The sequence below is a fragment of the Quercus lobata genome, chromosome 2, assembly GCF_001633185.2.
Source record: "Quercus lobata isolate SW786 chromosome 2, ValleyOak3.0 Primary Assembly, whole genome shotgun sequence".
Lineage (NCBI taxonomy): Eukaryota > Viridiplantae > Streptophyta > Magnoliopsida > Fagales > Fagaceae > Quercus > Quercus lobata.
In genome coordinates, this window is record NC_044905.1 from 84,606,511 (window position 1) to 84,620,189 (window position 13,679).

The 13,679-nt window shown below is 34.6% G+C and overlaps 2 protein-coding genes across 3 annotated transcripts; one reads left to right on the plus strand and one right to left on the minus strand.

Annotated features, from left to right (window-relative positions):
• The first annotated feature begins 577 nt into the window (after nt 1–577).
• On the plus strand, nt 578–3,272 carry LOC115978399 (casparian strip membrane protein 3). 2 transcript variants are annotated; one of them, XM_031100420.1, is made up of 4 exons: nt 578–697; nt 1,849–2,056; nt 2,346–2,469; nt 2,824–3,272. In XM_031100420.1, the coding sequence occupies exons 2-4, from the start codon at nt 1,896–1,898 to the stop codon at nt 3,037–3,039; spliced, it is 501 nt and encodes a 166-aa protein (XP_030956280.1). In that variant the 5' UTR covers nt 578–697; nt 1,849–1,895; the 3' UTR covers nt 3,040–3,272. The 2 variants fall into 2 exon arrangements, with proteins under 2 accessions (XP_030956280.1, XP_030956279.1); XM_031100419.1 differs by lacking the exon at nt 578–697 and having other exon boundaries at nt 1,530–2,056.
• Nucleotides 3,273–10,144: 6,872 nt separating this feature from the next.
• Nucleotides 10,145–12,745, minus strand: LOC115976902 (pentatricopeptide repeat-containing protein At5g15300). Its single transcript, XM_031098446.1, has 2 exons — nt 11,046–12,745; nt 10,145–10,484 (listed from the first exon to the last, which is right to left on the minus strand). The coding sequence occupies exon 1, from the start codon at nt 12,698–12,700 to the stop codon at nt 11,057–11,059; it is 1,644 nt and encodes a 547-aa protein (XP_030954306.1). The 5' UTR covers nt 12,701–12,745; the 3' UTR covers nt 10,145–10,484; nt 11,046–11,056.
• Between the last annotated feature and the right edge of the window lie 934 nt (nt 12,746–13,679).

Here is a 13,679-nt window from a genome sequence, read left to right on the forward strand (position 1 = left end):
GTGAGCTCAAATGATGGTTTACAAGGTTAACTTTGAATGGACCCAGTAAGAGCCCAGTCCGTGACCTTGAGGATTGGACAAAACCAACACACTGAGAAGTAAATGAAGCTGTTTTTATGCGTGTTGAAGGCAAAAATGGAAGTGACAAATTAACCCAAATACAAAGCCTAATTCCAATCATCATATGGAACTATGGCTAAACCATCTTTCTTGTCATTTCCCTCTCAGTTCTGCTGTATGGGCCATGCCCAATTCTGAGATGTGGATTAGAGGATAAGGTGGTCGTTTTGCATTGATAATGGGCTCATTCAAGGACCGTCTAATATGCATTGAAAACAAAGAGGACTAATAAGCCCATGTCAAGTGCATTGTGCAATGATAAATAACTCATGGGAAAGTTTAAAAGTCTTTTTAATCAAATAACCACACTTGACACACATCTTGATCTTCCATAAAAGATGCAATCAGCATTTAATGTTGATTGTCTTAATTAAATCCTTAAATTCAGCAAATTAGTCAGGTTGTTTTCCTTATTACAAGAAGCACTTCTAGTGCCTAGTGGCCATATCAGATTGCTCAAGATCATGTGGGTTTCATTCAGTAGCAGCCACACTGGCCTTAATTTCAATATCCATTAATATTGTACACAGCAAGAAGATGCTAATAGGGGCGTGTAGCCAACCCATCAACCGCTGAGGTATTCTACTCTTTGCTGCTAAGTGGATTGGTTAAATGTTAGATAATAGAGATAATCATACACCAACTCAACCTCCATATGTTTTTAAGATTGTGCTTCCCTAGATGTCTAGCTAACTGCACCATGTTACGAAGCTTCCTCCAGTCATAAACATAAACCCGTCTTTGTGGTTGTAAAATGATAAGGTGTCGGTTCTTCACTTGCGCTTATCAGGGGATCCTCATATCCTCTCTATTTGTATATTAGTCATTTTGCCCCTTTAATTTTGGGGCCTATGGTTTTGTGGAGTTGGAAGATCCGAAGATCAGGTGGTGGCCTCGTGCTTTAGCATAAAAAAAATAGTATCAAATAGAGCAAGTACGGGTAAGTACTTATTAAAAAATAACCCTAAAATCAGCTTTAGTTAGGATGGTGATGCTCTGTATGCAGCTATGTCAACCTCAATGACGCCTGGCTTGATTTAGCACAGATCAATATTAAGAATACCATTTTTTTTCATATATCTTGTTACGTTGGTAAGTTGTAATCAGAATAATATCATTTTTACATAAGTTTGTAACTAATATCACTTTCCATCATTCATCGATCACGATAAATCATCACTACAAATGAAATTTTTTGAAGTGATATTATAGTTATTACAAATTTTACTATTTAATTCTTATAAATTGATGTGTCGACTTCTAAAACATTGCAAATAGTAATTAAGAAATTTAGTTATTACAATTTTTAAGTAGCACTTATCAGTTTAATATGTTACTTTAGTTTGTAAATCTTTTGTAATAAATTTGACATTAGCTTTTTAACATTTTCTTAAAAAATTTAGACTCAAGACTTTTTTTTTTTTTTTTGGCTGAATTGTTTCCTTAAACATATCATTTTAAACAAAAGTCTCCCCTAAAAGTTTTTAGGTGGTGCTGATTGCCCAGCCAATCAAACATATGATAGTCGACCAAACCTATTACACTATAGTCCACCAAACCTACTACACCTTTTGAAAGTTGTGCATGGTGGAATATCAGAGCTTGCATGGATATATAAATACCCTTTCCGTTTCCCTTTCCAGTGCACACATTCAACTCAAACTCAAAACCCCTTCAAAAGTATTGAATTTTAGCACCAAGCTAGTTTCTAAGCAAAAATGAACTCAGGTGCTATTGTGATTGGTGATGGTAAGATTTCTAAGCAAAGGGTTGGCATGAATAGAGGGGTGTCCATCCTAGATTTCATTCTTAGGCTAGTTGCAGTTCTGGGTACCCTAGGAAGTGCTATAGCCATGGGAACAACTAATGAAACACTTCCTTTTGTTACCCGGTTCACGCGGTTCAGGGCTGAGTTTAAAGATCTTCCAACGCTTACGTATGTCTCGTCTTCCTGACCATCAAGTACTTTTTATTTGTAACAATATGCTTGCTATTTTATAGGGTAAATTGCATTTTTGGTTCTCAAAATATAGGTCTGTTTGATTTTGATCCCCTAATTTTAAAAAGTTCTAACTCAATCTTATCTATTCTGGAACCGTTGACACATTGTGAAATTTGAGGGATCAAAATCGAACATACCCCATATTTTAGAGACTAAAATTACAATTTATCATCGATATTAATATTAATATATCATGGTATGTTAACTGTGTCTATTGGAACAGGTTTTTTGTGTTTGCGAATTCCATTGTAAGTGCTTATCTGGTTCTTTCTCTCCCCCTTTCTATCTTCCACATCCTGAGCAGCAGTGCGCAAAGAAGTAGAATTCCCTTGATTTTCTTTGATACGGTAAATTCTTCGAGATTCTATACAATATTCACATGGCTAAGTAATAATTTGGCAATTACAAAATGCCTAGAAGAAGCTTAATTCCAAGAAAATATGTACTGCTCTTAGTCCTAAATTGTTAGTGATCCAAGAAAAATTAAAAAAGTAATTTTTTTCCGTCACCATTGAGATAGTATCTTGGAAGCACTTTAGAGGAATATAACAATCATATGGTTCCATTTTGCAACGTCACATGTTACTTCATAAAATAATCGCCTTGTGTATTTTGGAAGTACTTTTCTGTCAAAAAGGAAGATGTATCAATATCTTTAAAATTGATAAGTTCTCTTATGGGATATTTTCACCCTTGTGTAGGTAATGCTAGCTCTTTTAACCGCTGGAGCATCTGCAGCAGCAGCTATTGTATACTTAGCACACAAGGGGAATTCTAAGACATATTGGCTTGCCATTTGCCAACAGTTCAACTCCTTCTGCGAGCGCACTTCTGGCTCTTTGATCGGATCCTTTGGAGCCGTTGTTGTGTTTATACTGCTAATCCTGTTATCCGCCATGGCCCTCTCCCGACGTTGATAGATGATCATACATTTCAATAATGCAATTATGCTCAATGCGTGGATGTATTTCTTAGTTTGTCGTGTGCAAGAGTGACTGTATAATAGAACATGACTAGCGTCTCTTATGTTTTATGTTTCTTCTTTGTTAAATGTGACAACGCTTCTGGTGTAAAATTCAATATGATTATATGTTCCTTCAGGAGTGTAATGGAAGTGAATATTTTATCATGATTTACATTTGCAGTTTAATTCATATAACTCAAATTAAGTAATTCATTCATACACTCCTCATGCGAATGGTTTTTTTATTTTTTATTTTTATTTTTGCCAAGTCATGGGAATGGTTAGTAGCTAGTTACACAGAATATCCAACTAGGTTTCACGGACACACCATTTTTGACATCGTGTCGGTGTCAGACACATGTCGGACACCGAAACGGGTACGACTCGTCGAATTCCAGTGTCCGGCGAGTGTCCTCTTTTTTTTTTTTTTCGTTTCTCCGACACGCGCCGACACGACTCCAACGCATCTGACACGCCAGCAGTGAAGAAAAAAAAGAAAATTTTGGCATATTTCGAGTCATTCCGGCTATTTCGGCCAAATGAAAATTTCGTCTGATACAAAGATTTTGACTGAAAAAAAAAAAAAAAAAAAAAAAAAAAAAAAAAAAAAAAAATCAAAATCAAAATCAAAATCCTACCTCCTTCTGGGTTTCGTGCTTTTCTTCCTCTTTTTCTTCTTCTTCTTCTTCCTCTTTTGGTTTCGGTCTGCTACCTGACTACGGGTGAGTTTGGTTCAGCTTTTTGTAAAAGTGCATAATGAAAAAGTGGAGTTTTGTTAAAAATGCATAATGAAAAAGTGGAGTTTCAAAAAGCTGAGTGTTTGGTAAAAACTGTTAAAAAGTGCATAATGAAAAAGCTGAGTGTTTGGTAAAAACATTTAAAAAGTGCATAATGAAAAAGTTGAGGGATAAATTACCAAAAAGGACAATGTATATATAAGGGAATTTATTTCATACTTTTTTTTTTTTTATGTGAGTTTATTTCATCTATTTCATATACTTATTAAAAGATAATAATAATAATAATAATAATATATTATTGGTATTATTTTAATAATGTTTGGGAAATTTTTCTTTTTTAGTGTCATAATTATTTGTTATTACTATTAATGACTTCTTATTAATATTAATTAAATCTAAATAATTTCCATCAACATGAAGCACAAAATAAAAATGTAAAAAGATGATAAAATATACACCAATAATCTAGGTTTAAATTGTACTACATAAAAATGTAAAAACATATAAAATACATATCAATAATCTAAGTTTAAATTGTACAACACAAAAATGTAAAAAAGATGATAAAATACATACCAATAACCCAAGTTTATTATCCCCCCAAATGGAATTAGCAATGGAATCATGAAGAACCACTATCGCAAGGTCTATTAAAAATCCTGAATTCTGCTCATAACTGCTAAGCAAGGCATCATAATGTATACGCACTACAAAAACCTTAACCTGTAGGGGCAGACCAGTATTTTTTCCCCTGAAAACAAGGTTTTAAAGTCACCTTCAATGATCAGTTTATAACCGGTTAATAATGCAAATACAATTTTTAAAAAAAAAATTGGCTCTACTAATACACAATACCACAATAAAAAATCTCCAAACTAAAAAACTATAACCATAGTCAAATAGACAAATATAATAGTAATGATTGTTATGCCCAAACCAATACATTACAAATGTCTACAATATCATCATCCAAAGAATAAAAACTACCACCCTACTAAGTCAATATCATAATCAAAGTTCCAATCTGTTTAATAAATACAGTAAAACACTTGACAAAGTTCCAATCATTACAAAGTTCCTTAGTCAGTTATTTGTATCTAATAGTCTAGAAGGCTATTTCAAGTATAAATAAGTGCTATTGTACTGCTTTATGTAGATCAGAAAAAACCAATCTAGCATTGTGCAAGAGCAGCAGCTCTGCATCATTAAAAAAAACACCTTGTAAACTATCAATATAAGTTTTCTTGGTGATAGGACTACAAATATATAGTCCATAATTAAATAGAGCGTCTTTAAGTAAAAATAAAACATCCAAAGATTCTAGGACCAATCATGTTAAAGAAAACTCTGGAAAAATAGCTGATGATATCTCATTGATCCAAAGTCCAAGAAATGGAATTCTTGCAAAGGCAAAGACATAGTAATGCTGGAATGTGTGGAACGACCCGAATATCCGACTCTCCACTCTCTCTTTTTGCTGAGAGACTCTCCACACTGTAAAATATCATTCTAATCCAATTACCATGTCAATAACAAGTAGAATCTACTCGTAGTTAAGCATAATAGCTTATCCTCTCTAATTGTGTCTTAGATCATAAAGAGACTCTAATCCCCTTTATTGTAGTATGCAAGCCTAGCAGACATACACTGAAGATTGAAGATGGTACTTATTAAGCTCATTAGTGTACAACAAGAAGTCAAATTACACATGCTAGAAGCTAGCTAAGATTAATCTCGGCTATTTCAGATTCACAAACTATACTAATTAAACACTTCATTATATATTAAAATAGCAAACTCGGTAAAAAAAAAAAAAAAAAATTCAGATCAATGTTTTTGGTACCTGAGAAATCAAAACCCAGATCCATGAGAAATCAACCAAAGAACAGAGAAATCAAAACCAACTCAAACCCATGAGAATCAACCCAAGTTCGGTCCAAATCAAAACAACCCATACCCATGAGAAATCAACCCAAAGAACACACAGAAAAATCATTACCCATAAAACAAACCACAATCCAAAACTACAGAAAGACTTACGGAGAGGAAGAACAAGAAAGAAAGAAAGAAAGAAGAAGAAGAGGAAGACGAAGCGGAAGAAGAAAAGGAAGACAAAGAAAAAAGACAAACAGTAGAGAGACTTACGGAGAGGGCAGAGCAAGGCAGAGAGAAGAGATGGAGGCGTCGTGCAAACTGCGAAGGGAGAGCAGAGATGAGAGATGAGGGGCGTGAGAGAAAGTGCTGGGTATTTCGGTATTTTTCGGGTTTGCAACGGTAATATACAAAACGCGCATAGTGCGTTTTCATTTATGGACCCCTAAGGGTCCATAATCCCTTCCGCGTTTGTCCTCAATTTTTTCTCAATGCTCAAAACGCAACTTTTATAAAAAAAATTTTGCGTTTTGAGCTTACCAAACGCATTTTTTGGTTGAGCTTTTTTCAAAACGCCCTTTTTGGGCTCAAAAAGTGGAAACAAACGGGGTCTACGTCTTCTTCTTTATTTGTGTGTCTTGGCTGTCCTCCACTTGTGTTTAGAGTTTAGACTTTAGAGTCTTTAGGCTTTAGATATTTTCTTTGTTTTGTGGTGTTTGTGAGCCCCACGTAATACTCATTCCTTCCAGGCTCTTTTGTTTTGTCCGTTTGAATTTAATTAATTTTTTTTTTGTTTTGTTTTGTTTTTGTGAACCTCACGTGACTCATAATAAAAAAGAAACTTTCAACCTTTTGATTCCATAGTCACTAAAATTAGAAAAAGTATAGGACTATAAAAATTTTTACAACTTTTTGTTACAATTGTGATGTGATAGATTGTGATTGGTGAAAAAAAAATTATATACTTATAACTTTAAAACCTTCAATATTTATTATATGGATTTTTTTATCAATAATATATATATATATATATATATATAAAATAGTGGTAAGCCCGAAACAGTATGCAACAATATGCCGAAATAGGTTGGTACCGAAACATTCTGTTCCAATAGACAAACCGAAAGAGGGTCCGAAACGGTATTCATAACATTGATTTTGAGAAACCCACCTCTCAAGTTCTTAACCCACCCTCTCTCTGACCTTTGTCGCTGCCCTCTATCCCTCGCCAGAGCTAGATCGAGCCGATTATAAGTTTTAACGTTTTGTCTTTTTTTTTTTTTTTAATCCCACTCTCACAGTTAATGTATTTCTTTACTCAGCCTTTTGTTTTGCCTTATAAATTATAATATTTATTATGAATTTAGTGATTTTTGTTTTTGTGTGTCCTACTATAGTTTTATTTATTTATTAAAGTTAAATATTGTGTATTATTGTACTACTTTGGGTGTTAGTTTACTTATTTATAGTTCTTACATAATTTAAATTCTAGACATAAATGTATTTTATGTCTAAAAATATTAAAAAATATGCCTAAATATAAAATATAATTAATTATTTAACCGCCGTGTCCCCACCGTGTCGTGTTCTTATTTTTCAAAAATTGCCGTACCCCATGTCCGTGTCCGTGCAACATAGTATCCAAGTTAGACATATCAAAGCCCATTGCAAAAAATTCACCATCATGTCAAATCTATGAAATAAAGATGAATGTAGATAAAAGAGCCATGGCAATCAATTTAAAAATTAGAAAGTAGAAACCTGATTTTATTAACTAGTTAAAAGTGATTCAATATTTATTATCTAATTTTGCAGTGAGTCTTATTACCACAATTCCGAGGAATCAAATCTCATTGGTGCCATAATGTTTAAGTACTAGGATGAGAGAAAGTTAGATTCCTCGGACCTGTGGTCCAAGAATTAAAGGCAGGTGTGATCTTCCTCAAAAAAAAAAAAAAAAGAAAGTGGCTGGTGTGATCTTTCAATATCTGAATATTTAAATGCACCTAAGGTTAGCTGGTTTAACAGGGCAGTTCAACAAATCACTCTCATTGAAAAAGGAAACAGCTATTCTATCATTAGAGAAATATTGTATGGAAATAGATTAGATCTATATATACAATGCATAGTAAAACTTCTGATCCCCAGAAGCGTCATCAAACCATCAAAAGCAAATGCTTCTTTCTTATATAAATATATATATATATATATATATATATGTATGTATATTATTAATGTTGCTCAAAATTTATGGAAAAATTATCATTTCATGGGAAGCACAGATAGGATTTTTGTCTTTGGTCCCAAACCATATTCTGATACCATTGCTCATTTTCGAATTGCTGATCATTGTAATCCAAGAAGTCTTCTCATCCTAGGGAAAATTCCAACGTTTGAGCCAATTTTATATTGTGGATTCTATAATCAGTATGCTATTTACCATGAGCATGAATGTGATTCTCCACAACGTCCTTTTGATAGTTATCCATCCGATGCTCCTTCCACTGATTGATGAGTTTATTCCTGAGGTTACTACTGTTTCAAGATTGCTGCTACTTTCCCCTATTTGTCTAGCCTGCACAACGGCCAAAATTGTTACAATATTCAAAAATGTTATGATGAAATCCCATGCTTCTGATAAGCCATGCACTTGATATGAAGTGATCCCAATCCCATGTGTCTGACAAGTCCTTAGGAATAAAGATATTCCTGAAAGCTCATATTGAAGTCCTTAAAAAGAAAAAGAATGAATCTATGTCTTGTCATGCTTTCATGCTTTGGTCTTGCTTGCTTTGGTCTTGTCATGCTTCTTCTGACAAAGTCTAAACCAAGAAAAAGACAAAAAAATTTCAGCTGATTTTAAGTCAAAAAGTGAAAAAACACTGTTCACAGATTACTATTCACGGATTACTGTTCACCCGAAATTTTGCCTATTTAAGAGGGGTTGTCCCTTAAGTCTAGGACAGAATTCTACTTCCCATAAGCTTTTAAATTCAAAATTCTACTTAGGATTTTCTCTTTGGAACTTCTTCTTCTTAGAAGCCTTTCTCTAGAGAGAATTCCTTGCTCCTATTACCTTATTCCTACTATCACTACTTCCTTACAAAACCTTGTAACTAGGGCTAGTTCAAGTTTTGTAATTGTTAACTTATACTGTTAAGATCTTTTATTCACTACTACTGTTAGTGTTTATTCTACTTTCAATAACAAGTATTTTTAGTTTTCTATTCATTATTCTACTTATTGCTACCGCTACCTTAGACGGATTACCGTCATAACGGACGGTTCTAAATTACTTTCATTTACTTTGAATTATTTTCATATATACTGTTTAGCTGGTTCTACCGCCTTACTATTGTTCTTACTTTTAAGTTACTTACATTACATTCACTATATATATATATATATATATATATATATCATATCTAAAAGTTGAAGTCTAGCATTTATTGATGTTACACTCCTGTTGAAACAAATCATTTCGGTCCACTCAGCCTACTTTGATCAATTCACGTCCAACTTCGATCCCTTTGGTTCACTTCAGTCCATTCGGTCCACTTCAAATATGTTTTTGGAAGAGAAAATCCAACCCAACGCCACTGTCCATATGAAAAAACTGGCCTTTGTTGGCATTGTTGTTTTCCACACTTTTCCAAGGAAAAGACATGAGAAGACGGTAGCAAGACTTTGTAGTAAGATCGAACTTCAAAAACCCCATGAGATATTGAGAAGAAGGTTTCCAACACAATTTATTCACGCCATCTCCCTTCCATACTCCAGAATAAAGTAAATCCAAGAAAAAAATGGCTGATTCTAGCTCTGTCTTGTACCGGTCTAGTGAAATTGAATTCCAATGGTAGCCTTCTGCTGAGAAAGATACCAACGCCACCACATAAGCATCCTTATTCTGTGCAATTTCATCCTTATAACCAACAGTCCAGTTTGGTTCCAAAATAGCTAATTTTAGAGACCTTGAACCTCTTTCCTGGTATATATACACATCCACACATACATACATATGTGTGTGTAAAGCATCCTTATTCTGTGCAATATCATCCATACAACCAACAGTCCAGTTTGGTTCCAAAATAGCTAATTTAGAGACCTTGTACCTCTTTCCTTGTATATATACACACCCACACATATATACATACATGTGTGTGTGTGTGTGTGTGTGTGTGTGTGTGTAACACAAAGTAAAAGCTTTTGATCCCAAGCCAAGTCATGACCAAACCATCCAAAAAAAATGCCTCCCATTTATGTATCTTGGACCTTGGTATAACCACCAGTTCATTTTGGTTCCAGAAAAACTCAATGGACATCTTAAGGGTAAATAAAATGTAATTAAGAAATGCACTTAAAACATCAGAAGCCCACCCAATGGGACATGATACGTTCTGCGGCTTCTGCCATATGGCTTTGTTACTATAAGTACACAACTAAGTCTTAAAAATTGAGGGTATGAACAACGCTAAGTATCCATCCATATCATTCTAAATGTGATTCCATTATCAATATGCAATGTCATTACAGCACTTTAACTATTTTCGGGGTATAAGAAGACATGGATGGCAGCCTCTCTTGAAGCAGTCCCCTCACTAGCAACGCATATAACAGCATCATATAATATGTAAAATGAAGCCTTCTTTTGACCAATTTCGAATTGTACATAATGTGTTAACAGAGACATGTGTTGGAACTTTGTTATACTGCTGAGCAGGAAAGGCCAATAAGAATAATCAGTATGAACTTCTACTAGTCTTCAAGAAATTGGACTTATTGATCCCTGAAACAATGGTAAATATGAAAGTGATAGTCCAAGCTCAAACAACTTAGCTTGTAAGTAGTGGTATAAAGAAGTGTCCAATATATTTTAACTAAATCACTGGAATGATTATCATCCTTGCTCCACTTATGTAATTATGTTAACTTCTATCTGACAACATGATCTTCACATTCTTGTTCTGTTGGTTATGCTAGTTTTAGATTATTCATTCATTTGAAAGATGATTAATAATTACATCATGCCAACCTCATCTATTCTGAGTTTTGGCCATGGTAAAAATATGTGTATTTATTACTGTGCAGGCAGACAGTCACAACTAATGCACAAGTTTACATCTACACCATGAGATCAACAATTGGATCTATTGAAGCACCCAATTTTAGAGTAGAAACCAGCTAATAATTCTCAGTAACCAGTCCAAAAATTTCTTGTTTGTCAAATCATTAATGTACAAATCAGATTACAAAAGTAAAAGAAAAATTATGGTGCATGCATTGTTTTTGATTATTTCTGAACAATAAAATTAAGGATAACAAGATAGATGACACAATTTTCTTTTACCTATTTGTGGCTCAAGATATATGGTTTCTTGAATTCAACTTAGGTTTGGATTTGGAATCAAATAAAAACCACATGAGAGCTCTGTTATCTGCTTCAACTAGGCTACAGCCAGGCTCTTTCCTCACCCCACTGTCATCCATCAACTTCCTCACCTTCTCAACCCCATCCCATTCACCACGTGAAGCATATATGTTAGATAGAAGTACATAATCCCCACTCTGGTCCCTTCTCATTTCAAGTAGCTGCTCATTTGCACGTCTTGCCAACTCAACATTTCCATGAACTATGCATGCCCCAAGCAGAGTCCTCCAGACAATAGCATTGGGTTCAATCTCCATGGAGTCCATGAACTCAAATGCTTCATTTAATCTCCCAGCTCGCCCTAGCAGGTCGACCATACACCCACAGTGCTTTATGTTTGGCTCAATATTATACTCATTTCTCATAATATTAAAATACCTGCGCCCCTCTTCAACTTTGCCAGCATGACTGCAAGCAACTAAGACTCCAACAAAAGTTATCTCATTTGGCCTGATTTTCAACCTGCGCATCTCCATAAACAGATTGATTGATTCCTCAGCATGGCCATGGAAAGCCAAACCTCCTATTACTGAATTCCAAGTCGACACATCTCTATCTCTCATCCCATGGAACACTTCGAGTGCTTTCTCAATATTCCCACACTTGGCGTACATATCTATAAGTGCATTCCCAAGTAGAATGCTCAAATCTCCTGAACACAATTCCAAAATGTTGCAGTGTATCTTCAGCCCAACGTCTAAATCTCCCAAATCTGCACAAGCGGACAACAGACTCAACATGGTCACCTCGTCCGGCCTCTCTCCCGCACGTCTCATCTCCTCAAACATCTCCAATGCCTGCTCATGTGACCCACAAAGTACATACCCTGCAATCATTGCATTCCAAGTCACGACATCCCTCTTTGGAACCTCCTCAAAGAGTTTCCTCGCACTCTCCATCTCCCCTTGCTTCACATACCCTGTTATCATCACATTCCAAGACACCAAATCTTTAACTGGCATTTCATCAAAAAGCTGCCTCGCAACACCCAACTTCCCTCGCCTTGCATACCCGGCTGTCAAAGCTGACCAAGGTACAACATCCCTCATTGCCGACCCATCAAAAAGTGCTCTAGCAACGCTCAAATCCCCACAATTAGCATGAAAGTAGATAAGGGTATTCCTCAAAAACTTATTCGATTCAAAACCATACCTCATCACTTTCCCATGAATCCCAAATCCCATCTTGACCCAGGAAAGCTTAGTGCAGGCCTTGAGTACAAACGGGAAAGTGAAGTTATCGGGCTTTACATGCCGATTCTCCATCTGGGTATAGAGCAAAATCGCGTTTAAAGGGTTGGAGCTCTGAGCTGAGCCTCTAATCATAGTGTTCCACATGAAAGTGTCCGGTTCGGTAATATGAACGAACACTTGGTGCGCGTAGTGAGTGGCGCCTGATACAGAAATGGCAGTGGCGAAAATGAGTTCTCTGAGAGCAGAATGGTTGGAATTGAAGCCTTTGACGAGCATGGAAGCGTGGACTTGTTTCAGAGCTCGAAGACTGGTGCAGTTTTGCCATAAGCTTGACCGTTGGGGACGGTTGGCGCTCCGGTCGTTTGTTCTCTTTCGGATCATTACACATGGTACTTCTGTTTAAATGTTCCATGCTACGTTTGTCGTTTTAATTAGACGGTATTATAATGTGCCTTTTTTTATGACGTTTTTTTTTTTTTTTTTTTTCTTTTCGGTTTCTTTTCAACTATTTTTGATAGTTTATGCAAAATAGAAATAGATATATCATAAAATAATGAAATATGACACCATTTTTCTCTAGTGTTTAGGAGATTATTAAAATGAATGAATGAAAAAGAATTATATAGTTTTAATATTATACTATTCAAATTTTATTTGTTTTTGTATTCAAATAGGGATTTTTAAAAAAAACATTTTTTAGCTGAAATTAAATGAAATATATATTTATCTTAGTTAGGGTTGTGATCCAATTTCAACTCAACAAAACTGATCTAACCTAACTTGATGCTTTGTGCTTTTTTTGTGATTAGTAGTTTAGGTAGCAATGAAAAAAAATTAAAAAATAAAATAAAATAACATCAATTGGGTCAAGTTAAAGTTGATGAATCTTTCAACACAACTTGACGTAACAATTTAAAATATATGTTTTAATTATTTTCTCTCTTTAGAATTTAGACCCTTAATCAAACCCTATATCTCTCCATAATTTCATTTTATTTTATTTATCCAAAACACGTCTACTTCTGCATATCTCTCTCTCTCTCTCTCTCTCTCTCTCTCTCAAAATCTTCTATGTGAAATCACCTTTTACCTAATCTTTGTTATATTTTTTATTTTCAATGTTTTTTATTTTCAGTGAAAGTTTTGTTTCTTTTTTCTTTTCTTTTTTTTTTCTTTTTTTTTCCCTATTTTTAACAACCAAACTGTGGTTGCAAAGACCGTGGGAAAAACATTATAATTAGGATTTTCTTTTTGATTGTGTGATTTTTTTTTTCCCCTTTTGATACTGACTTCATTTCAAGAGTGATTTCAAATATATCAACCCAAATAGAAATTTATATTTGTTTTGTTTTGTTTTCCT

Bases quoted from the DNA above. Each gene is read 5' to 3' on its own strand.
- LOC115978399 (XM_031100419.1), top strand. From the start codon at position 1,839: ATGAACTCAGGTGCTATTGTGATTGGTGATGGTAAGATTTCTAAGCAA. The intron at 2,057-2,345 runs GTATGTCTCGTC...CTATTGGAACAG, and splicing joins AAAGATCTTCCAACGCTTAC to GTTTTTTGTGTTTGCGAATT. The intron at 2,470-2,823 runs GTAAATTCTTCG...ACCCTTGTGTAG, and splicing joins CCTTGATTTTCTTTGATACG to GTAATGCTAGCTCTTTTAAC.
- LOC115976902 (XM_031098446.1), bottom strand. From the start codon at position 12,700: ATGATCCGAAAGAGAACAAACGACCGGAGCGCCAACCGTCCCCAACGG.